The following is a 22,408-nucleotide window of genomic DNA, read 5'->3' as shown; positions in this document are numbered from 1 at the left end:
GACAGCTCGGCCGCCGTGACGGTTTAGGAAGCTGAATGCTCTCAACCTCCCACATCTCCAACTTGAACGCTATCACGCAAGAGAGGCAGTTGATGATAGCAATGATTGGGTCTATATACATTGTCTAATGAGTATAGTATCCTTCTTGCAACTCGGTGTATAAATACAATCCAACATCACCACGATATTCGGTTTTTCTATCCTCATCCACCACAGCCTCTTCTTCTCACAACACTCTCGCTAGCTACTCTCGCTCAGGACCAGTTCAATCATCAAAATGACCAGCTTCCGCCGTCTTGCTCTCTACCTTGGAGCTCTGCTCCCTGCAGTCCTCGCCGCTCCCACTGAGAAGCGACAGGAACTCACTGCCGCTCCTGACAAGTACATCATTACTCTCAAGCCCGAGGCTTCTGAGACCAAGGTTGAGGCTCACTTGAACTGGGTCAGCGATGTCCACCGTCGTAGCCTGAACAAGCGTGACACCTCTGGTGTTGAGAAGAAGTTCAACATCAGCTCCTGGAACGCCTACTCTGGCGAGTTCGACAAGGCTACCATTGATGAGATCAAGAAGAGCCCCGAGGTTGCTTTCGTCGAGCCTGACTACACTGTCTACCTCGACTTTGAGACTGAGGAGCTGTCTGACCGTGCTCTGACTACTCAGAGCGGTGCTCCTTGGGGTCTTGCCTCCATCTCCCGCCGAACCTCCGGTGGCAGCACCTACACCTACGACACCACTGCCGGCTCCGGTGCTTACGGTTACGTCGTTGACAGCGGCATTAACGTCGACCACCGGGACTTCGGTGGCCGTGCTTCTCTCGGCTACAACGCTGTCGGTGGTGCCCACACCGACACCCTGGGTCACGGTACCCACGTCGCTGGTACCATTGCTTCTTCCACCTATGGTGTTGCTAAGCGCGTAAGTAAACCCCACATTATATGGTAGCATTTGAACTTTATACTTACTATTCATAGGCCAACGTCATCTCTGTCAAGGTCTTCGCTGGTGCTTCTGGTTCTACCTCTACTATCCTCGCTGGTTTCAACTGGGCTGTCAACGACATCACCTCCAAGGGACGTACCGGCCGCTCCGTCATCAACCTGTCTCTTGGTGGTCCCGCTTCTCAGACCTGGACTACTGCTATCAACGCTGCCTACAACTCTGGTGTTCTCTCCGTTGTTGCTGCCGGTAACGGTGACAATCTCGGCCGCCCTCTTCCCGTCTCCGGCCAGTCTCCTGCCAACGTCCCCAACGCCCTGACCGTTGCTGCCATTGACTCCAGCTGGCGCACTGCCACTTTCACCAACTACGGTGCCGGTGTTGACGTCTTCGCCCCTGGTGTCAGCATCCTCTCCACCTGGATCGGCTCTACCTCTGCTACCAACTCCATCAGCGGTACCTCTATGGCTTGCCCTCACGTTGCTGGTCTTGCTCTCTACCTCCAGGTTCTCGAGGGTCTCTCCACCCCTGCTGCTGTCACCAACCGCATCAAGGCTCTTGCTACCACTGGCCGTGTCACTGGCAGCCTCAGCGGCAGCCCCAACCTGGTCGCCTTCAACGGTGCTTCTGCTTAAGCGACCTTCAAGAGGAGGAATTCGATGTGGATGTGTGTGGTATAGGATATGTAAATAATTCAGTACATATAAATTTACTGTCAATTTTGAACTCTTCGTTCCAATGTGCATGTCTGTTAGTCTTGGTGCAGTGGCCAATCTTGGTCTGATATATATCTCACTGTTTTTGGATCTTGATTGAAGAAGAAATCCACTTGAGGTGTTGACTATATGCATAATAAAAGCCCTCATGGGGTAGTAGGTAGTCAGCGTCCACGGACTTCCTAGAGAGACGAAGTCAAGTGAGACCAGTAAAGAGCCAAGAGACGTGACAGTAGAATCACAAGTCTCAGATGGGAAGGAGCACGTTTCTAATCGTTCTTGAATAGCTTGTGTAGATGAGTTGATTTTGAATGTATACTTCGGGACTTACGCCTCGAAAATCACCAAACAAAATAGCTTGTGTAGTTGACAGTCCCCTAACCTAGAGGGCAACAAATGACCATCACCTACCTACTTTGGAGGGATCACGCAGAGATGCTGTTACGCAGGGTCAGATTGATATATAACCATTGGTCAACAACACAGTGCCTATTCTATCCAAACCGTATCTATATAGAACATTTTGTTCTACTTGTGCATAAGAGCAGCTAGATATGGAAACAGTTTCAAAAAGCGTCTGGTAAATTTTCCGTACAGATGCTTGGGTTTCAGTCGACAAGTCCTCACTTGGATATCCAACTATTGATCATTTTTATTAATACTCTTATACGTTGGACTGGAGCTGGAATGGTCTTTTCCAGACCAATCAATGTCTCGGTCACTAGAAACTCTTAGACTAGTAAGGTATAGAAACTTGTCAAAACATCTCGAGCTCGATATCTGATTTCCAACAAAACTACTATTTGATCGTTTTCATGGAGGCAAGGCCTTTCTGTGGCCAGCATTCATAATTAGCTTCGACAATCCTTGCCTCTGCTCTACAGCATAGGTACCTACATGCTTACTCTTTCGCAGCATTGAGACTATCGCGACTTCCAATCCTAAATTATATACAGCATATCATACATTCCTCAACAATTCTTAAAGTCAAAAGTCATATTCGTCACCATGTAGAACTACACCTTTGCTGTTGTCAATAGGCAGCCTGGTTTTGTAGCTTAGTGGATGGCAGTGAGCACTAATGCATGTACTGTACAGTTTTCATACTGATTGATTGGTCAGATGACAAGTTTACTGTACAGTAACACCTGTAACGTATGACGAACGCAAGTATCCAAAGTCACGCTACTCCACAAGAAGTTGAGTATATAATCCGTACTCTTGGAATCAACACTTCAAAGAGGTTAGCGATTCATCACAGAGTATCTCTTCAATATATTTGTCGACCTCTCTTTTAGTGACTACAACTACAATGTCTGTTCCACGATCTGAACTGCGATCCCGTCTTCCACCGTCAATGCAATTTAGCGACGGTTCAGTCACTTCCAAAACCTCACCTCCAGAGGCTCGTAAATCTAGCGACACGCCCGCTGGTCGAGCTACAGCTCGTTTCGCTGTCACCGGCAATGCCATTGTCACTGGCGGCGCAGGAGATATAGGCTCTGTCGCTTGCAGAGCCTTACTTGAACATGGCCTTCGAGGTCTGGCTATCTTTGACATGCACCCCGATGCAGGCCAAAAGGTCATCCACAGTCTTCAAGCCGACTTTCCCAACGCAAAGCTCACATTCTTCAAAGTCAATGTGACTGATCCTCTTTCTGTTGCAACAGCTGTAACCAAAGCGGAGGAGGTTATTGGGCCAATTGACCTATGCTTCTGCTTTGCAGGCATTGCATTTGCATCGCGCGCCTTCGACATTACCCCTCAGCAGTTCAGTACTATGCTTGACGTCAACACCACTGGTAGTTTTATTGTTGCACAAGCTGCAGCAAAGTCTATGGCCAGTCGCGGTAGCGGTGGTTCAATCGTCTTGATGGCGAGCATATCAGGTCACATAGTCAATTTTCCTCAGCCGCAGGCACACTACAATGCCGCAAAGGCTGCTGTGCTTTCCCTGAAGAGCTCTCTGGCCGCTGAATGGGCCGTTCATGGCATTCGAGTCAACAGTATCAGCCCTGGATACATGGACACTATTCTGAATGAAGGCGATGGGTTGGCTGAGCACAGAGCTGCATGGGCGGGCAGGACTCCTTTCGGCCGCATGGGAAACCCGGAGGAGCTCACAGGCGCCATCATACTGTTGGCTAGTAAAGCTGGGAGTTATATGACTGGTGCGGACTTGATCGTTGATGGAGGTATCAGTGTTCTATAGTTGAAGCGAAGTTCCTTACAGGCAGCAACGGGCAGGACTGCTCGTAGTTTCTATGTCCAATAATTCAGTGTCAAATAGAACTCAGAATTGGCCTTTGGTCAAACAAGCAAGTAATCACGAATATCTATGAGAACTCGGCATGAAAAGTCAAGACCTAATGTCATTCGCCTTACCTATCCTTTTGTAATGTACCATGTTGGGGACATTTCCTAGCCGTTGGTCGATCGTCATGCAGACTGTACAGTCGCATGGAAGGTATACCTTAGTAGAAAACTACTAGTCACGAGGACAGTGGTAACTGTACAGTAACATTTTCAACTCGCAATATGATTGGCAATCATCAGGAAGGTACTGTCAACTGTACAGTCTCTGCATTGTAGTGTGATGCTACAGCTACGTACCAAATTTTACTTTGGTCAGACTCGCCATTTCCATTTGTATGACAAAGGCTATAAATATAGGTTCTACTCTTCCCCATGTATTTTCGATAACCTCTTTTCTTGTCTATATGACACAGCTCCCATACATTCCACAACGCTGTCAGAAACCATGGTAAACACTACTTGGCTCGATGTGCTTCAACAGCAAGGCATGCTCTCTTGCCCATTCATTATAACAGGACGCATGCTGATACAAACACTACAGTTAAAGTCGACATCGACTGTATAGATCCAGCGGAAGCAAAGAGGTTCCTACCTTTCAAGCCCTATGATCAGACCAGTAATCAGCGCTTGGTCTATGAGCAGATGATCTCTCCTGAGAACCGTGAGCTCTTCCTTGAGACAGTCGAACAAGGTAAAGACGAAGGATGGGAAGTGATTCTCAATCGTATGGTATGTGAATGGCGCAGACGAAATGAATGCTGATAACTAGATTGCTTTCTGACATTAATAGAGTGCACTTCTCTGCGCGAAGAACCTCGGCAATATTCAAGGACGTGTTTTACTTCAAGTCTCGGCTAATCACGCTTATGACACTGAGAAGGTTGTGGCTCAAGCTCGTTCTTATGCCCATGAATTTGAAAAGCTTGGTGTTTCCAAGGATCGCATTTGTATCAAGATTCCGTGCACTGGACCTGCACTGAATGCAAGCGCCGCCCTTCTCAAAGAAGGCATCCGTACATTGGGTACTTCTCTCTTCTCTGTCACTCAAGCTATTGCGGCTAGCCAGGCCGGGGCCCTCTCTATCAGTCCCTATTACAACTGTGGGTATCTAATAAAGCTTCTATGGCTCTACAAGTAGACTCTCTAACTGTTCTGAAGTTCCCTGGTACCACGCCGACCGCAAGCAGTGGCCTAATGTAGAGGACCCAGCTCTTGATCATCCAATGTCGTCAAGAATCGTGCAGATTCAACAAGCATACAAACATCTTGGACAAGAGACTGGCAGAGTCCAGCCACTTCTAAAGCCCGCCAGGTCAGTAGCGGTTTACTATCATCATCATCAATGAGAAACTTCTAACTAATCTCTCATTTTGTTCAGCTTTATATCTCCCCGGGAGGTCATGGCTATGGTAGAGTTCGGATGTGACCATGTGACCGTTCCTGAAGATATCCTTCTACAGCTGTCACTTCTCGATGCAGAGGAGAATCCACCACCGGGTGATGTCGCCCAACAGAGCGTCCAAGGCGTTTCGGATCGGGTTGCACATCTGGCAGAAACTGACCCCCTTGCTGGGGCACTTTGGAATGGCAAACTTCCGTCTACCGAAGTAGATTACTTGGCCGACAATGGTGCGGCTTTGGAAGAAGCCATCGCTGCCGATCCTGTCACAAGGAGGGGACTCTCAGAAGCCCTTGAAGCGTTCAAGCAAAATGAACTTCAGAGTCGCGCTGTGATTGAAGAGGCCCTGAAGCAGTTCTGATGCTTGAGAGGTATCATTCAGATAGCATAAATGAGATGCGTTATATACAACCAAGGATGTCCCCATTCTCGCCGTGAAACTGCTGCAATGGAATGCTCATATCCATTCCCGCAAACCAATAAGCCTGATCTGCTGGGATTGTCCCATCTGTATAGGATCCATTGACTAATAATTGATCCGGTAGGTGTGGATTTCCTATCACAGTTGAATTAAAAGACGTCAAGAGTGGTGCTTCGTTTGTTGTATCGAGGCTTGGATCAAGACATGTTCTGGGCTGCTGGTATACAGTGCCGAGTGACTCGTTGTGTGAAACTACCTCGCTTCTGGGCTGGATATTCGTTGGTGAAATAATGGAAGCAGTTTGCTGAACAGAGGTTCGGTCAAGGTCGCGCACAGGAACATCATACACCTTGCTCCTCGTTGCGGTCTCATTATGAGCTTGGGAAACTTTCTCGACCCATTTATCACCAAAACCAGCTGAAAATGTCCCAAAGACATGGTTCTTTGTCTCTGCCAATTGCTTCATGGCTTCTGTTGGAGGCTTGGGCTGAACCACGGACGTTGCTGGTCCTCCTACTTGAGCACGCAAGCAATTGACTTCTGATATTAAACGACTATTCTCTGCAAGTAACTCTTGCATATCCCTATCTGCTGCCAAACAAAGTTCACGTTGTTGTCGCACGTGCTCGATAGTCTTGCTGACGATGAGCACTTTTGTGAGACGTCGTGCGGTGGCAATGTTGGGAAGCATACGCGCCAATTCCTACAAGCGCAAGCACATGATATCAGTTTATGTTGACATTGTCTTGATGGATGTGAATTGGTATTTACCACAAAGTTTTCGTTCATTTCACCACGACGCTGTTTCTCGATTGCCAAGTTCCGAGCCGTAACATCAGGTGGTAGAGGCCGAGATCGACCCTTCCGTTTAGGCTTTTGTGATTTTGTGATTCCAGCATTGGCCATCATTGCTTCTCGTTAAGCTTTGTATTCGGGCGGGAGAAATAGTCTCAATTCCAATGAGTTGGTCAAGTTGATACTGTAAAGAGTGATAATGTGAGGATCTCGTCTGACGTGTTGATTACTGGGGAGTCAGCTTTGTCATCTTGATCATTGGTTCTCGATTGGTCTAAATTGTTTACAGGCGCGTGTGTACTGCACAGTAACGTGTTGTAAATGACGCAGCATGTGAATGCAATGAAGATATATTATTCTACAGTTCGCACTTGAACAGTGTCGTAGCAACTGGCAGTATTATTTATCTGAAAGATTCCCACTCACAAAGTCACGATTAATGTTGCCAAATTGTGAGCCGAAAGTTTGGTTGAGTTTGGAAAAGTAGTGGCCTGGGAATAAACTGCATTCGTTTTTACCAGCAAGTGTACATTCGACCGGCTTCCGGATAATTGACCAAATACATAAATGTTGATTCAAATTCCCTTTGATGCCTACTATGAGGGATGTTCTGCCCATTCCTCGCCACAAGACTGTCATACTCTCTCGTTCATGAGATAAAGCAGGCCAGTGGCAAATTGACATGTTCTTGATAATTCTGATACAGCTAGTTATTAATGCCCTTTACATATCTTGGCTGGTACGGGAGTATCTGCTTCCGATAGAAAGAGGAATGCTGCTGTCTGCGACAATTGAAACTTGATAGACAGTCTGGAGACTCATTCCGTAGCCGTGTCGGACGAACGCAGAGAATTGACTCCGAGGGCTCCGAAGTCAGATGTCTACAATACGTAGCAATTGACTCAGTTAGATAGGTCATACGAAAGAACCTGGTATGATGCCACAACCGATAATGGTAAATTTGACAGCGAATTGTTGAGGCAACGTCACTCAACCGTCCAATGTTACCTGAGGTGACAAGTTTGTTTGACATGAGGATGTATCGTTCATTCAAGCATCGCTACACGAATTATACCGATACGAGATTATCACTGATCATTACAGCAAAGCCCGAACCTCAGTCTCACTTAATGAGTGTGGATGCAATCATGATGTAACCAGCTCTAATAAACTTGTCTATGATGGTTTACATTCCAAGGGTTTCGTGGCTCCAAGACAATGTGCAGTGGCGATAAAAAATATGATGGCACCCTAACGGATAGAGCTTGTTTTGAGTGATGATACAGACTTATCTGTTAGCGCACTATTGTGGACCTGCTATCGGTTCTCCATCGAAACATTGAATTGAATTATGCATAACGAAACTGCATACCCAACGTGTACTCATTTACAGCCAGCCATCACCGACTAACACAGACAATTCAGGGTTCAACAAGCCACAGCATGTTTATCTAAACAAAGTATCATTATAAAGCATCTCGTAATCTACTGATATGTAGAATGTCTCGCCTTGCACACTTTGAATTCATCTTACCCTAGACCTGTTGGTTGCCTCAAAAGCCTCATCAAATAGTTTGTCAGCCTCGAGACGGAAATACGAGTTGCTCATTTCCTTTTACAAGCATGACACTTTTGGCGTTAAACTAAAAGATCTACGCGATCAGAAGATCAATCAAGCGCATGAGATAATATTATCTTGAGCCATAATAGGAAAATACTCTTGACGAGATCAGAAGCGAACTGATCCTCCGTATTCATCTAGCGATACGTGCTTACAATTAGGAACAGGAAGGTAGAGACATCAGTAATTAATCTGACAATCAGTCGAGTCCATGTTAGGAAGGCAACTAGAGTGGCTGTTTCAGAGCAGCCATGCCTCGTAGTTATGTCGTGAGATTAGATGGTTCGTGCGTTGAGTTAATGTCAAGATGAGTTATGACCATGTCTTTTTGACAGCTGTACCGTGCTTCACGTGTAGGAATTACAGAGTTAGTGACTGATTGACTGACTGTGTTGAATAACAAGATCCATCTTGACTCATCAATCAATCGCTACTGTTTCTTCTCAAGGGTCTCTTTACGCGCGGCCACTCTCTTGGCATTCCCCGCTTTCTCACCAAGTAAAAAGGCGGCATTACTATTACGTTCCCAATGGCCAGCCCAGCACGAAAGGTCTTGCTTGTAACGACGACAAACGGGGCGGGATGACCGGTAATAAACCTAGAAAGAAATGAAACTCTATTGTTGTAGTGCAATCTATTCCCAACGAACAAGGCTCTGAAATGACTTTAATATAAGCTCGAGACGAATCGCAATCAACAAAAACGTGGATTCAGACCAGGCCCCCCCCCTGGAAAACAAGAACAGAACATCGGACAGGGGACAAGGGAGGGATCTTCGTCTAGAAAAATTGGAAGATGAAGAGAACGAGAACCGCCTCGGCACTGGAAGCGGATCATCCGGTAACATGGCATGGCATGGCATGACGGACTGACTCCGTTCCCCAATCATCAGAGTCGCGGCAGAAGAGAATTGGTTGTTCTCGTTTTTTGACGCCGATCTTTGTTGTAACCAGACCAACTTTTGAGACCTGGATCTTGGCTAGAAAAGACTCAATGCAACTCCACTCACTGCCTTGCTGGACACCACAGTATGTATGTATGTATAGAGAGTGCTGCGTAAAACATCTGGTGGAGGCACCGCAGAAAGGAAACAAGGCGAAACAAAGACGTAAGGAGGAAAAATACAGGTGATTGATTGGGTTCATCGACAAAGGAGGAAGCGCCGTGGCGTTGTTTCGACCAAACATGACTGGCCTATTGCCTCTGTAGCCTACGGATACTTACCTACTGCACTATTGTTGCTGACTCTTTTCTTCCTCCTTCTTTCACCCGCTACTTCCGACAAAGAAGAAGAAAGAAATAATCCAAAACACGATGGCTTGTTTCAACTCTTGACTTTGAGTAACTAACCAAAGGCCCATGAGAGTTGGTCTTGTTCTTTGGTCCCCCTTTTCTTGTTTTGTCCACATGCGATGACATTCTTGATCTTGACAGCTGGCATTCCACTGCAAATTGGCCTAGTGATGGCCGTTTTCGACCAATTAGAGGTCTCTTGTTCCCTTGCAGTAGCCTCCAGTTAGCCTGTTACAGCGCAACGGGACAAACGAGTCAGAAAGCAACTAGCAAACTTTTTTCTCATGGAACTCTGCTTTCGTGTCTTGTTCTTGTTTACTTGGCCACCAAGGGAGAGAAAGAAAACAAGAACAAGAACAAGAACAAGGGGGATGGATCTCTTCCAAGGCAGGGTCTTGCATCAATGTACAATTTCCAAGGCTGATGGGGCGAATCTTCAAGTTGGGGAAATGACAGGCTGATCCTTGCTTTTTGCTCGGGATATTATGGGCTTGTAACGTTAAGCGATATTGGAGCCGTGATTTGAAAAGCCGGGGGATACATACAATACAGTCTGGTACACAGTCTGTGCGTGGCATGCGTCTGTGATGTGCCGCAACATTGGACGACAAAATGATGATTTTTGGTCTCAGACTGTTTCCCGCGCTTTGTGCTCCCTGAGGGTCTTGCTTCAGTGCTAGACTAGACTAGACCAGACTACCTAGACTAGACCAGACTAGACTGGACTCTTGTTCGTCTTTTGCCGCCGTTGCTCTCTTCTCGTCTCTTTTCTTAGTCAGTAACTAAAACCTGCCCCGGCTTGTCATCTCGTCTCTTTTTCTTCCATGGCTTGATGACCGCGTCAATACGAAACAACCCATGCCAAATGATCCATTCACTTTTCTTGTTATTACAGGATCAATATGAGGGGTTTCAGTGTGGCATACCTCCCCACACTCGTCATCCGGAGCCTCGGGTGTCATATTCGACTTGACCTGCTCGAGTAGTACAGGACGTGTCTTATTGGATCGGAACGCTGAGGCCCATCAACGGCTTTTCTTCCCTCAGCAGACCAGGAACCAAGCCTTTTTTACCCCTGGTCTAGTCCATCTCTTTGGTCTTTAGTTGGGTTTACCCCTGGATCAGGGTAGCCCACATCGGAGCATCTATCTACCATTTGAAACACACAGACTCCGCCCGTCTCTTTCACTCGATTCAATGTTGGCGGGCCAGGGCCAAGCCACGGCCGGAGAGGCTTACGCGCATCGAATTTCCACATTGTACATGGGATGACTGCCAGTCGGGTTCAAGGTGACACACCATTGCCCAATGAGATCGACACTGCACTATGAATGTCGTACAACTATAATATAACCTTCATTCCGTCCCCCATCTTCTCTTGATCCCTTCTTCACTCTCCAGACACAACTCAGTCTTTGTCACTCCTTGTTCCAGAGATACACTCATTCATCATCCTTGAAGGATTCAACACATTCATTCCAATCCCTCCAACGGTCCTTTCCCTCAAACCAAGTCCAAAATCTTTATTTAACAGTCCTGGCGACGTTAACCAAAAAGCTTCAACTCCGACATCAACTTTAAGCTCAAACAGACAAGATGCATTTCTCCGCCTTCCTCGCTTCCGTCATGGCCACCAGTGCCATGGCCTCTCCTCACTACAAGGTCGTCACCGAGTACGCCTACGTTACCAAGGTCGTTACCGCCGGCGCCGAGCAGCCCAAGCCAACCTTTGTTTATGAGAAGCCTGCCCCCGTCGAGGTCAAGCCTACAACTCTCCGCTGGGTTAAGAAGCCTAGACAGACCAACGTCCAAGCCCCTCAACCCACATACGTCTCGGCCCCTGTCGAGGACGAGGAGCCCGCTACTGAGCAGCCCGAGAAGAAGGAGCCTAGCTCCGGCTCTGGTTCCGGCTCTTTGACCGCCGACCAGCAGAAGGCTGTCGATCTCCACAACGAGGCTCGCAAGGCTGTCGGTAACGGCCCTCTCGAGTGGGATGACTCCCTCGTTTCCGGTGCCCAAGAGTGGGCTGACCACATCGCCTCTCTCGGCAGCCTTACCCACTCCCAGGGTAAGGACGGTGAGAACCTCTACATGGGTACCACCGACACCCCCTTCGCCGACGCCATCGACGCTTTCCTTAGCGAGAAGAGCCTCTACAACGGCGAGACCATCTCCGGCTCCAACTACATGAGCTTCGGTCACTACACCCAGTGCATCTGGAAGTCTACCACCAAGGTCGGCATGGCTGTCGCCAAGGGCAACGACGGTGCTTCTTACGTCGTCGCCCGCTACCAGGAGCCTGGTAACATGTAAGTTAACTTCCTTTTCTGTCACTGTCGATGTAACACTCGCTAATCATTCATCTATAGGATCGGCGACAAGCCCTACTAAGCTTTCAACTAAGCTTCTGGCACGGATGCAAATATCTTTGCCTTTTTCTGGTTAACGATTCATTGGATATGTGTCTTTTTCTTCTTTCCCACGACTCACTTAAGTTATGAGATCTGCTTTACATGGGCTTCACGAACTCCCAACTACTCAACACCCACCTTCGCTTCGTTGAATAAAAACATCAGTCACGTTTTGTGACACAACATTTTGTTCTATGTTGATGTTATGTATATACATCTGGCTTTAGACAATTACGACACTTTGCACTCACTTCCAACTATCTCTCTGTGATGTCTTGCAATCGAGTCATTTGACCATGAAACTGTGAAAAAGGCCTGAAGTCCATAAATTCATCCTTTCACTTAATCCGAAGCTGGTCGTAGGTGTAGAAACCAGGACATCCTTGCTCTAACCCATAGTTCTTAGTAGTCTGACGACTCACCCCTGCCAGGACATCGTCTGACACGGTATTTCTGCACGTCGCGACAACTGGGTAGGTTATTCTCACGGCTTCATCAGTATTTGGTATTACCATGCAATACACTGTGGAGTTATTTGTCATGAGTAGTAATACTTCTTAACATGGGCAATGAGGTGCTCCATGGGAACTTGGCCGAATCACCTTGCCTTCTCCTGACGAGATTCCTTGCAAAACAAGGACAGGAGTTTAGGTGAAACTTGAACAGTAAAATTGGAAGTTGAGATCACCAGACTAGCAGCAGTAAGTGTGAAACTTCTAGAAGCAATGCTAACTTGACGACTGTTGAGACTGTGTATTAACAGGAAGTCCTTCGCCTAATCAATTCACTAATCACCATCAGTGATTCACTGAACGTTTACTTTTCAAACTGCAATGCGAGAGACGATCCAGCTGCTCTGTCAAACTTGAGCACATCTACTGCGATTCTTTATACCAATCATACTGTCACTGGCCTAATGAACTGCGTAATATTCACAAGAGCATATATCTACGTTTATAAGCACATGGGCCTCTCCAAAACACTTGTATACATCAACCAGCAGTAGCAAGTATGAGCGACAAGGAGATGAAATCTGCACGACCCCTTTACGATTTCACAACATAGCCGTATGGGTATATGAAACACCAAAAGGTCGCGTCCTTCCACACATGCAGAGACATCCATTCTCAAAGCTGTACTGACCACCTCAAGGTTGTCATTAGCAATATCAACACTAGGTCACATACTATCATTGCCTTGAACTGCAGAAGAACTTTAACCACATTAGTTGACAGGCACTCAGATATGCCAGGATTTTGGCATAAGTAGACAGGCAACCCAACACTTCACAGCAGAGTGATTCTCAAGCTTCATCAAATCATGACATAATCATTAAAACTTTTTGGGCATCTGCCCTCTTAGGTCTATCTGAGGTGTGTCTTCTGGAATGGCACCCTAACCTTTCATATCCGGACTAGACCCAGCCCATAACATGTCATTAAGCCAATTCCTCATAATAAAATCTGCGCTTCGCTGAAAACCTTTCCGTTGAACAAGAGATAGGTAAATTCCAAGTTTCTAGTCGATAGCCAATTTAGCTGACGTACTTGGGAATAGTTTCCAAGACACCATCCTTGGTGATCAAAGCCATGGCCTTGGTCACCTCATCCAAGAAGCGCTGGTCACTTCGCAAATCGTCACCGAACAGCTCTCGGACGCTCAGGATGGAGCGGGGGTCAGCGCCGCCCTCCTTGGCCAGAGCCTGAAGCTTCTCACGCAGGGGATCGTCAACCTCGAACTTGTTGCCCTTGTCATCGACACCGTTGATGTAGATGAACCAGGCAGCGGCGACGAAACACAGACGGCGGAAGGGGCCAGTAACCCAGATGTTCTCGGCGATGGAGGGCATGATGAACTGAGGGATCTTGCCGGAAGCGTTGAGGGCGACACGGGGAATCTGATCCATGATGGTGGGGTTGGAGAATCGCTCCATGAGGGTGTGGCAGTACTGGTCGATGTCGACACCAGGGATCTCGGGAAGAAGAGGCTTGACCTCCTCCTGCATCATCTGCCAGACAAACTTGCGGTAGGTAGGGTTCTCCAAGACCTCGTGGACGTACTTGAAACCGGCAAGCTGTCCGGGGTAAGCCATGGCGGAGTGACTGGCGTTGAGGAGACGAAGCTTGTGCTTCTCAAACTGCTCGACATCGTGAACGTCGGCGACAACCTGAACACCAACCTTCTCGAAGGGAGGACGGCCGTCGGAGAACTTGTCCTCAACGACCCACTGCATGAAAGGCTCGGTGACAACGGGCCAGGCATCCTCAATGCCGAAGTTCTCGGCGAGCGACTTGATGTCGTTCTCGGAAGTGCTGGGTGTGATGCGATCAACCATGGCGTTGGGGAAAGCACCCTCCTCGGCGATCCACTTGGCAAGCTCGGGATTCTTGAGCTTGGCGAAAGACTCGAGCATGTTGCGGGTGATGGATCCGTTCTTCTGCATGTTGTCGCAAGACAGAACGGTGAAGGGCTTGAGGCCCTGCTGGTGGCGGCGGGCAAGAGCGGCGTAGAGGAAGCCAAATGTGCTGATGGGGGCGTTCTCGTTCTCCTTCTTGAGATCGTGCTGGATGTCAGGGTGCTCCTCCTTCAATTGATGGGTGTTCTCGTTGTAGTAGTAGCCACTCTCAGTGATAGTGAGAGAGACGATGTGAGTGTCGGGATGAGCCATCTTTGCAATGACGGCCTCACGGTCATCAGGAGCGAAAAGGAAGGAGTTGATGCTGCCAACAACGTCGGCGAAGCTACCCTTTGCGGATCGCTCAATTACGGTGTAGAGGTGGTCCTGGGCGTTGAGAACATCGCGCATGGCAGCATCGTTGGGACGCAGGCCGATACCGCAGATGGCCCAGTCGCGCTCACCATGCTTCTCGAGCAGCTTGTCGACGTAGACAGCCAAGTGAGCTCTGTGGAAACCGCCGACTCCAACGTGGACGATACCCTCCTTGAGCGACTTGCGATCATAGGATGGGACCTGGACTCTTTGCTCTCCTTGCTGCGAAGCAATGGTGGAGAGGTTGGCGCTGGTGAGCTTTAGGCGTTGTGTCATTTTGGCTGTGTTTTTTGGTCGTGATTTGGAGGGGTGAGTTAGGGGGTATTAGGTGGGAGGTGAGACGAAGAAGTGAGGATGGATTGGATGAAAGATGAAGAGGAAGAGATCGCTTTTGATGTTGAGGTGAAAGTGAAAAGGTGAGGGCGACTCGAGTGTTGTAGAAAAGGAGGAATTAAGTTGTTGAAGAATGAGGTCACCGCTGGATTGGATGAATGCTGACCGCCCGCGGGTTATCTAGGGGACTGACTCCAGTTGATGAGTGAGACTTTGAGAATAGCGGGGATAAGGAAGGTTCCCCTGTGTTCGGTGGGCTCTTGCTCTTGCCTTTTCTCTTTGCCTTTGCTTCTGCCACCTGCTTTGCACCTGCAACTGCACTTGCCTTTCTCTCTCCTTCTTCGCGCTGTGGCTAAAAACTTGGTGGGGCTCTATTTTCTCCAGTGAATGAGCTCAGCTTCTCTCTTTTTTTTTTTGGTGAGAGGAGCCCAAAAGTTAGTGGGGCCAGTGACGTGAAAGGGCTCCATAGTTTAGCTTTATCAGCTTATCATAACCTTTCTCGAATCAATCAATTGCGATGCCTGTCATTCTCATTCATCAATTCAATTGATGGACCCTCTTTCTACTTTTTTCATGGTGGCGAATGATGCAAGTTTTTCTCAATTGTTCCTTGAAAATCTGATGCAGAATTTGATCAACAATATGAAGACTATTCTAACCATGAGGGATCCATTTTGCAGCGTCATAGTTGTTATCAATTCTTCTTATCGCAAAAATGATGCTGTACAATAGCTTCATCAACTAAAAAGCTACAGTGGATACCTTATCCCTCTTTCCCCTCACCAAAGAAGAAACAAGCTTGCGCACGTTCAATTCCACCTTGAGGGCATCGTGGGGGTTTCCGACTGTTCCCCTGGAAATACCCTTTAATTGTCCATGTGATCATTCATTCATCCATGTCAATGTCAGGGACAGTCAGCCTCATGCTTGCGGCTCTCCATGCTATAGGTCCCATGACCACTGCCTTGAGCTGAGAATAAGCAGGGGTAAGCTGAGGTGCCTGGTCCCTGAAACAGCGGTCAACTCTACAGACACCATAAAGTTAGGCAGCAGAATAAAAATTCTGCCAAAACGGAGTCTTTCAGTTGAGACAATTGACTTTTTACCTAGTGTAAATGTAACACAAAAAAAGAAAAGTCAATCTCGTTTCCTAAACACCAATAAATTTGTAAGCTTCTGAAAGGACACGGAGACCTTGCCGACAGTATCATCCGATACTCGGAGCTGGCCTGCTTAGCTTGCGTGTCCTCTCCTGTATATCTACACCTTAAAAAGTCAGATCATACCAACAACCATAATGCCAACAACACTTGACCAATTAAAAAAGCAAAGTTGCGGTGTCAAAAAAATCTTCTAGGATTACAGTTGAGACTGACACGCCCGACTTTTACTCGAGGCATTTGACACCGCGGAACTGGTGAGTTGTTCGTTGACGCATCCAACCGACTTCATTCTACAACACATCACACTTTGAGAGAACCCCTCAGAGAGAACAGCAGAAATCATATATCCTCATTTCACCTCTCTATAAGTGCCATAATCTCTTACATTGTCAAGCTGAACATTCTACGTAAGAAATGATTTTTTTACCAGTCCTTAAGGAACGTAGTCATACGTCTTGGCGGATATGATCTCGCCGGTCTGATCAAACAATTCAGACGAAATATACTTGTGGTCGAGTCTATGATGATCTAGAGAGGTTGGCCATGACAATGTCGTATCTTCCACCATGACGCTTGACTGGTCCAGCTGTCTGTAACCAAATGCTATCTTGACGATCCCTCTCGCTTCCACTGTAGCCCTTGCGCCTTTCGCGGACTCCCATTCGACCCGAAAGATCGACTCGGCAATCTTGGTGCAAAGATCTCCATCCGGGGTGTAGATCCTCCCTTCAACAGTATCAACTTGAGGTTTATGTATCGTATCGGTCGTGGGTCAAGATTAAGCTCTGTATGCGAGCAAGACGTAACGTTTGTATAACAGCAAAAAACGCTTATAGTCTACCATGACCTCTCAGAGTCACTTCTGCCTCGACTTCCTCCATCCTTTTTATCTTCAAGAACTATCTTCACCATGTTCGAAACCATGATACCCTTTTGAACGCCGCTGTTTCCTCCATGATCCAAGTCGGTCATGCCGTGCGCCTCTACCTTGACAATGCGCTCCTCACTGTTATTGAACGACATGTTTCCCGATATTGGGTTTGCAGTCAGGGGCCCTCGACGACTGGGGTCACTAGTCTTGCCACTTCGGCCCCCACCACCGATAGTCTGAAATCCGGTGGGATACTGATATGATGTCTGGTGCGAAGAGCGTAGTATACTTCCGAAAACTGGTGTGAGCCAAATTCTGAACAGTGGGAACAGAATTGGTAGATTAGTTGTCATTACGGCGACGAAGGCTTCACGTGTACCCCAAACGCCAGCCAGCTGAGCTCCATGGACAGGGTCCTAGAGGTGCATGTTAGATAATTTGAAGTGACGCATATCTTATTCTCGAGACGTACTATTAAAACGAAAACACTTTTCAAGGTGGCGCAGACGAGCACAAAAATACCCGAACCAAGGACAATGCTGGAGGCGATCTTCTTTATCGTCTTAAGACTAGATCCCCAGAGCATCGGAAGCGGAATGGCGATCAAATATATGTCAGTCGAGACGTTAGAGGCAAATGAGGCCCAGACGATGGGTTTCGAAATGGCGGCTTGACAAGAATCTGTGATTCATGTAAGAAGAGTATGTTTGAACAGTACAATGGGGATTACTTACTGCCGGGATCTGGGGTGATCTGCCAGTAGTTACTGAACGGCCGACATCCAGCGAAAATTGCTATCATGGTTGCGACAAAGGTACCAATCACCAACCCGAACCCAACATATATACGGATGCGATACCGTCGCCCGAGACCGTTCTGCAAAGATCAGTAATCATGTTTGGTGTTCTCCCATTGGGTTACCTACCGTAAGGCGAGTATAAAAGTAAAGCATGGATAACTTCAAGGACCAAATGAGGGCTGAGTAGATGGTCCAGCCTGCCACCTGGATTTTGGAGCCGATGACCCTGATAAATCTATTTAGCGGGAAGCATGTTGAGGAGATCATAAGTTGAATACCTGAGATCATATTCTGGATCACTAGGCGATATCGCAGCACGTTCTGCGTTTGAAATCCCATTGTTGGCAAGACCATGCGCAAGTGTCCCAATGTTGTAGGCGAGGGTCGTCTGGATGGTGTAGAAGATCTATCGTTGTCAGAGTCAGATTGGACATGATACGAGAAAGACTCACAATACTTAGAACCATCAAGTAATCTTCAGCTTTAAGACTTCTGAAGCCATCCACTCTCATTCGTGCATAGAATCTTAGAAATGTTGCAGCAACCCCAACCGCGTACAACGTCCAGCTCTCAGTCACGGGATCAGACATGCTCACTTATCAGAATTACAAGATCTATCACAAAATAAAAGAGAGGGCATGGAAGTAAAAAAGGGGAATGAACTTGCAAAGATCGACGGGGCATGCAGCATGTGAGAGCTGCCTGCCAGACATCTCGCCCCATATGTACTGACAATTTAGTAAAGGATTTTCACATCGTCACCATGAAGAACGCGAGCTGAAAATTACCATCAAGAATAGCATGTGCCTATGCACCCCTGAGTTAGTCAATATGATACCTACTGTGTGGATGTTGAACTGTTAGTGGCTTTGTTGCCCGGGAGCGGGTTTAGCTGGGAATGATTCCTACAGGTTCTCGTACCTGACGCTAGTAATGCCGAGGCAGCCCCAAGCTAGCTCAGCAAGTGAAGAAAATGGCGCGCGTCGTCTGGTGGGTCGAATGTAAAGCAATCTTTTCTTCCAACAGTGCGTACTTGGTAGTGAAAGAAGTCTTGACCCTTATTTGATATGGCCAGATGCGGGTTATTGCATCTTCAATGCTATGCGAGCCATTGCATATTTCCCAAGGATATGGAAGGTCCTGGTTCAGTGTCGTGTTCTTGACCGTTTGATATGGGGACGGAGGCAATCGTAAAGTGGAAGGTGACATTGCTAATACGACCTTATTTCGTAGTCAAGTACAGACCCAATTCTAATTCCCCATTTGACTTTACATAACGGCCGAGTCAAGCACCCAATCTCCATGAAGAGATGTCAATATCTTACGGAGAAACAAAACTTACATTCCACTTTAAATAATACGTTACCGCGGACTGCCGTTGAGACTAACAAGTATAAGGACAAGCAATAACTGTCAACATGTGCTGATCCATGGGGCTCGGGTGCCTCGGAATCTCTGAATTGCGTTAATCCTCCGAGATCGATATTTCTTGGCAATCCTACACAATTACAATAAATGCATGTACTGTCAAGGGCCCAGTCGTACTTATCGTAATCTTCGGGCTTGAACCAAACAGATCTTCTGGTCTCCTCCTTGTCATCGAAAACTTGAACGCAAAGAGATGTACCCAGCGTCCCACTAACTGGAGGATTTTCCGCCCCATAACAACTAATCGTGGATCCTTGAGCGATGTGACTCGCGATCTAGGCGAAATATATCTGGCCTGGTTTGATGCAGATCCTCTGGACCTCTGCAGGGGAGTGGAGAAATGAATCGGTGCGACCACTGAACGATGGAAGAGGCTACGGCATGTGAATCAATTGCTGTTGAAATTAGGAATTAACAAGGATATTCATTTCCTGCCCAGTCTCTCGGTCTTCCTTTGTAAAGGGGAGCCTCGGCTGCATCAACCAACTCAAGGCCAATTTCTACACACCCTTGATCTTACTGGGCAGATGCCGGTAATAGCAAGACGACTTGGCTAGTCTCCTATGCGGGTTAAATATCTTTGTGGCCCACGTAGGAGAAGAAGATCCTTTTCCTAGAATGATCTTCCCAGCTCAGGCCCAAGTTTTCTGTGTAGTGCCCCCTGACGATGCGTTTCACTACTATGCTTGCTGCTGCTGCTACAGTATGGGCTACCACAGCAACATGCGCAGCCACTCCGTTCATTCGTAGTGATACTACTGGCACGTGCTCCGAAGATCTTGGGAAACTAGGCAAGAAGCTGTCAAACTCATCCAAGATCTACTGCCCTGGATCGCCCGAGTTTGAGAAGGCTACTACTCGCTGGTCTGTCCTGGACGCACCCAAAGTCAACATTGTAGTTGTTCCCGGAACCGAACAGGATGTTGCAACAACAGTACGTAACCCAAATCAATGTCTTCAGAATCTTATCTAACTAGTTTATCCTCCAGGTCAAGTACGCCAACGACAAGAGCTTACCTTTTCTCGCCTACAATACGGCCCATGGAGCAATTACAACTCTTGGACGAATGGACCATGGCATCGAGATCTACCTGAACCAATTGAACACAGTCGAAGTCGCAACAGATGGCAAGACTGTTACTATTGGTGGTGGTACGCAGTCTAAGAAAGTTACAGACACCCTTTGGGCAGCCAACAAGCAGACCGGTATGATTTAACAGCTTTTCTCCCGTTTCATGTTTAAATGTGGTACTGACCATTCATAGTGACTGGAACCTGCGAGTGCGTCAGCTATATGGGTCCTGGCCTCGGAGGAGGACACGGTTGGCTCCAAGGCCATCACGGTATTATCGCAGATCAGTGGGTCTCTTTGAATATCGTCCTGGCCGATGGCTCCTTCAAGACCATTAACAAGGACTCTGATCTTTGGTGGGCCCTCAAAGGTGCTGGCCATAACTTTGGAATTGTGACTTCCATCACGTCCAAGGTCTATGAGATCCAGCACCGCGACTGGGCCATTGAGACTCTTGTTTTTAGCGGCGAACATGTTGAGCAGCTTTACCACACTGCGAATGAGCATCTGCTCCGCAAACAACCCGAGGGTCTCATCAACTGGAGTTACTGGGTGCACGACCCTACTGCTGACCCTGAGAGCGTGAGTTTCTTCTAGCTATACCCTCGTCTCTTTATATCTAACAGTTGTAGCCGATCATCCTTTTCTGGTTTATTCAAGAGGGCGTCAAGACCATCGACCCCGAAATCTCCAAGCCCTTCCATGACCTCAAGCCCCTTGCCATTAGTCCCGAATCTGGTGACTACCGTGACCTGGCCAAATGGACTCAGATTGATATCGACGCTGCTCCATGCCAGAAAAACGGCCTCGTCAACCCCCGTTTCCCTCTGTATCTTCAGGAATACAATGTCGCCGCCATGAAGAACGCATGGGATCTCTTTGCTGCCGAGACTGGCCCTGAGTCTCCCTTCAGCACTTCCATCTTTATGTTCGAATCGTACTCTACTCATGCCGTGCGTAGTACCGAAGCAAAGGACTCTGCTTTTGCCTTCCGTCATGAGAACATTCTTACTGCTCCTCTGATTACTTACAAGCCTGGTGATGCTGCGCTGGACAAGAAGGCTGCCAAGCTTGGAAACGACCTACGTGGTATTCTCCATAGAGAATCTGGTCAGTGGGATATGAGTGTCTATGTCAACTATGCTTTCGGTAATGAGAAGCCTAGTGATTGGTACGGAAGTGAGACCTGGAGACAAGAGCGTCTACGGAGCTTGAAGAACAAGTACGATCCTGATGGCAAGTTTAGCTTCTTTGGTCCAATTGCGTAATGGAGGTTGGGTTCTGACTATCGAGAATACAATAATATTTTAAAGACACAGTTAGTGTTTGTAATTACCATTCCATGTGAATCAAGAAGAACACGATATTGATTCACTGTCTAGTGGGTAGCAGAAGAGTTAACCTTTGGATTTTGGGGTATAAATCTAAATATCCTAAGAAGTCCGGTCTGAGTAGCATAAAGTGATCTACTAACTTCGTCTCCTATGCTTCTAGCGGCCAACTTTTCTGGTACCCCGATGACTATACCAGGGGGTTTCCACAAGTCGCATGCTGTGGTCTGAACACTTTATCAATCTTTTAGGTGACCCTGTGCTGTCTACAGACAGCATAAAAGAAAAGAGGTTGAAACATCAGAACGGGTTGGCTTTGCAATTTCTTTTTATAGGCTGTTTGTCCCCATACAGGGATAGATGCTCGGCTGGGAGTGAGCACTTAATATGTAGATGGACCGACCATAGACTGAGAAAGGGTGATTGTTCAGACCCACGCCTCAGAGTATCGGATTGAATCAATATCGCATCTTATAGAGCCGCGCGCCTACCTATGTCCTTGAGGGTGTTGAAGATCTAGTATTGTTATCCTTAAATCCATTCAGTCTTCCTCATATCATTTAATCAACAAGGACGGAAACTCCGTTTGCATTTATCACAGTCATCAAATTATGGTCGCAATAAGGCTGGCGCTTAAGACGCAACGATCGGATATTAATCCTATTTCAGTGAATGGTGTCAGCAATCCTTCAAGCCATCAACAGGGTCCCCTAGAATGGCATTGGTAGTTGG

General features: G+C 47.3%; 9 protein-coding genes across 9 annotated transcripts; 5 read left to right on the top strand and 4 right to left on the bottom strand.

Moving 5' to 3' along the window:
- Nucleotides 1-277: 277 nt before the first annotated feature.
- Nucleotides 278-1,572, top strand: PRB1_1 (proteinase B; the record flags this gene model as incomplete). The annotated part of the gene is made up of 2 exons (XM_044850204.1): nucleotides 278-916; nucleotides 973-1,572. 2 exons carry the CDS (start codon nucleotides 278-280, stop codon nucleotides 1,570-1,572), a joined length of 1,239 nt encoding a protein of 412 aa, XP_044708914.1.
- A 1,438-nt stretch (nucleotides 1,573-3,010) lies between these two features.
- FPOAC1_005684 (uncharacterized protein) lies at nucleotides 3,011-3,865 on the top strand (the record flags this gene model as incomplete). The annotated part of the gene is made up of 1 exon (XM_044850203.1): nucleotides 3,011-3,865. The coding sequence occupies one exon, from the start codon at nucleotides 3,011-3,013 to the stop codon at nucleotides 3,863-3,865; it is 855 nt and encodes a 284-aa protein (XP_044708913.1).
- A 326-nt stretch (nucleotides 3,866-4,191) lies between these two features.
- Nucleotides 4,192-5,729, top strand: FPOAC1_005683 (uncharacterized protein; the record flags this gene model as incomplete). Its single annotated transcript, XM_044850202.1, has 5 exons — nucleotides 4,192-4,213; nucleotides 4,511-4,698; nucleotides 4,760-5,069; nucleotides 5,128-5,281; nucleotides 5,348-5,729. The coding sequence occupies 5 exons, from the start codon at nucleotides 4,192-4,194 to the stop codon at nucleotides 5,727-5,729; spliced, it is 1,056 nt and encodes a 351-aa protein (XP_044708912.1).
- Nucleotides 5,730-5,938: 209 nt separating this feature from the next.
- Nucleotides 5,939-6,695, bottom strand: FPOAC1_005682 (uncharacterized protein; the record flags this gene model as incomplete). Its single annotated transcript, XM_044850201.1, has 3 exons — nucleotides 5,939-5,980; nucleotides 6,046-6,492; nucleotides 6,561-6,695. The coding sequence occupies 3 exons, from the start codon at nucleotides 6,693-6,695 to the stop codon at nucleotides 5,939-5,941; spliced, it is 624 nt and encodes a 207-aa protein (XP_044708911.1).
- Nucleotides 6,696-11,094: 4,399 nt separating this feature from the next.
- Nucleotides 11,095-11,889, top strand: FPOAC1_005681 (uncharacterized protein; the record flags this gene model as incomplete). The annotated part of the gene is made up of 2 exons (XM_044850200.1): nucleotides 11,095-11,807; nucleotides 11,868-11,889. The coding sequence occupies 2 exons, from the start codon at nucleotides 11,095-11,097 to the stop codon at nucleotides 11,887-11,889; spliced, it is 735 nt and encodes a 244-aa protein (XP_044708910.1).
- A 1,554-nt stretch (nucleotides 11,890-13,443) lies between these two features.
- On the bottom strand, nucleotides 13,444-14,955 carry FPOAC1_005680 (uncharacterized protein; the record flags this gene model as incomplete). The annotated part of the gene is made up of 1 exon (XM_044850199.1): nucleotides 13,444-14,955. The coding sequence occupies one exon, from the start codon at nucleotides 14,953-14,955 to the stop codon at nucleotides 13,444-13,446; it is 1,512 nt and encodes a 503-aa protein (XP_044708909.1).
- Nucleotides 14,956-17,012: 2,057 nt separating this feature from the next.
- Nucleotides 17,013-18,357, bottom strand: FPOAC1_005679 (uncharacterized protein; the record flags this gene model as incomplete). The annotated part of the gene is made up of 6 exons (XM_044850198.1): nucleotides 17,013-17,462; nucleotides 17,519-17,727; nucleotides 17,781-17,922; nucleotides 17,972-18,071; nucleotides 18,124-18,251; nucleotides 18,298-18,357. 6 exons carry the CDS (start codon nucleotides 18,355-18,357, stop codon nucleotides 17,013-17,015), a joined length of 1,089 nt encoding a protein of 362 aa, XP_044708908.1.
- A 105-nt stretch (nucleotides 18,358-18,462) lies between these two features.
- FPOAC1_005678 (uncharacterized protein) lies at nucleotides 18,463-19,054 on the bottom strand (the record flags this gene model as incomplete). The annotated part of the gene is made up of 3 exons (XM_044850197.1): nucleotides 18,463-18,573; nucleotides 18,634-18,652; nucleotides 18,879-19,054. 3 exons carry the CDS (start codon nucleotides 19,052-19,054, stop codon nucleotides 18,463-18,465), a joined length of 306 nt encoding a protein of 101 aa, XP_044708907.1.
- Nucleotides 19,055-19,940: 886 nt separating this feature from the next.
- FPOAC1_005677 (uncharacterized protein) lies at nucleotides 19,941-21,613 on the top strand (the record flags this gene model as incomplete). Its single annotated transcript, XM_044850196.1, has 4 exons — nucleotides 19,941-20,207; nucleotides 20,263-20,479; nucleotides 20,539-20,927; nucleotides 20,978-21,613. The coding sequence occupies 4 exons, from the start codon at nucleotides 19,941-19,943 to the stop codon at nucleotides 21,611-21,613; spliced, it is 1,509 nt and encodes a 502-aa protein (XP_044708906.1).
- Nucleotides 21,614-22,408: the final 795 nt, after the last annotated feature.

The sequence above is a fragment of the Fusarium poae genome, chromosome 2 (assembly GCF_019609905.1).
Source record: "Fusarium poae strain DAOMC 252244 chromosome 2, whole genome shotgun sequence".
Taxonomy (NCBI): Eukaryota; Fungi; Ascomycota; class Sordariomycetes; order Hypocreales; family Nectriaceae; genus Fusarium; species Fusarium poae.
The sequence above is the reverse complement of the archived record's forward strand: the minus strand, read 5'-3'. Positions and strand labels throughout refer to the sequence as shown.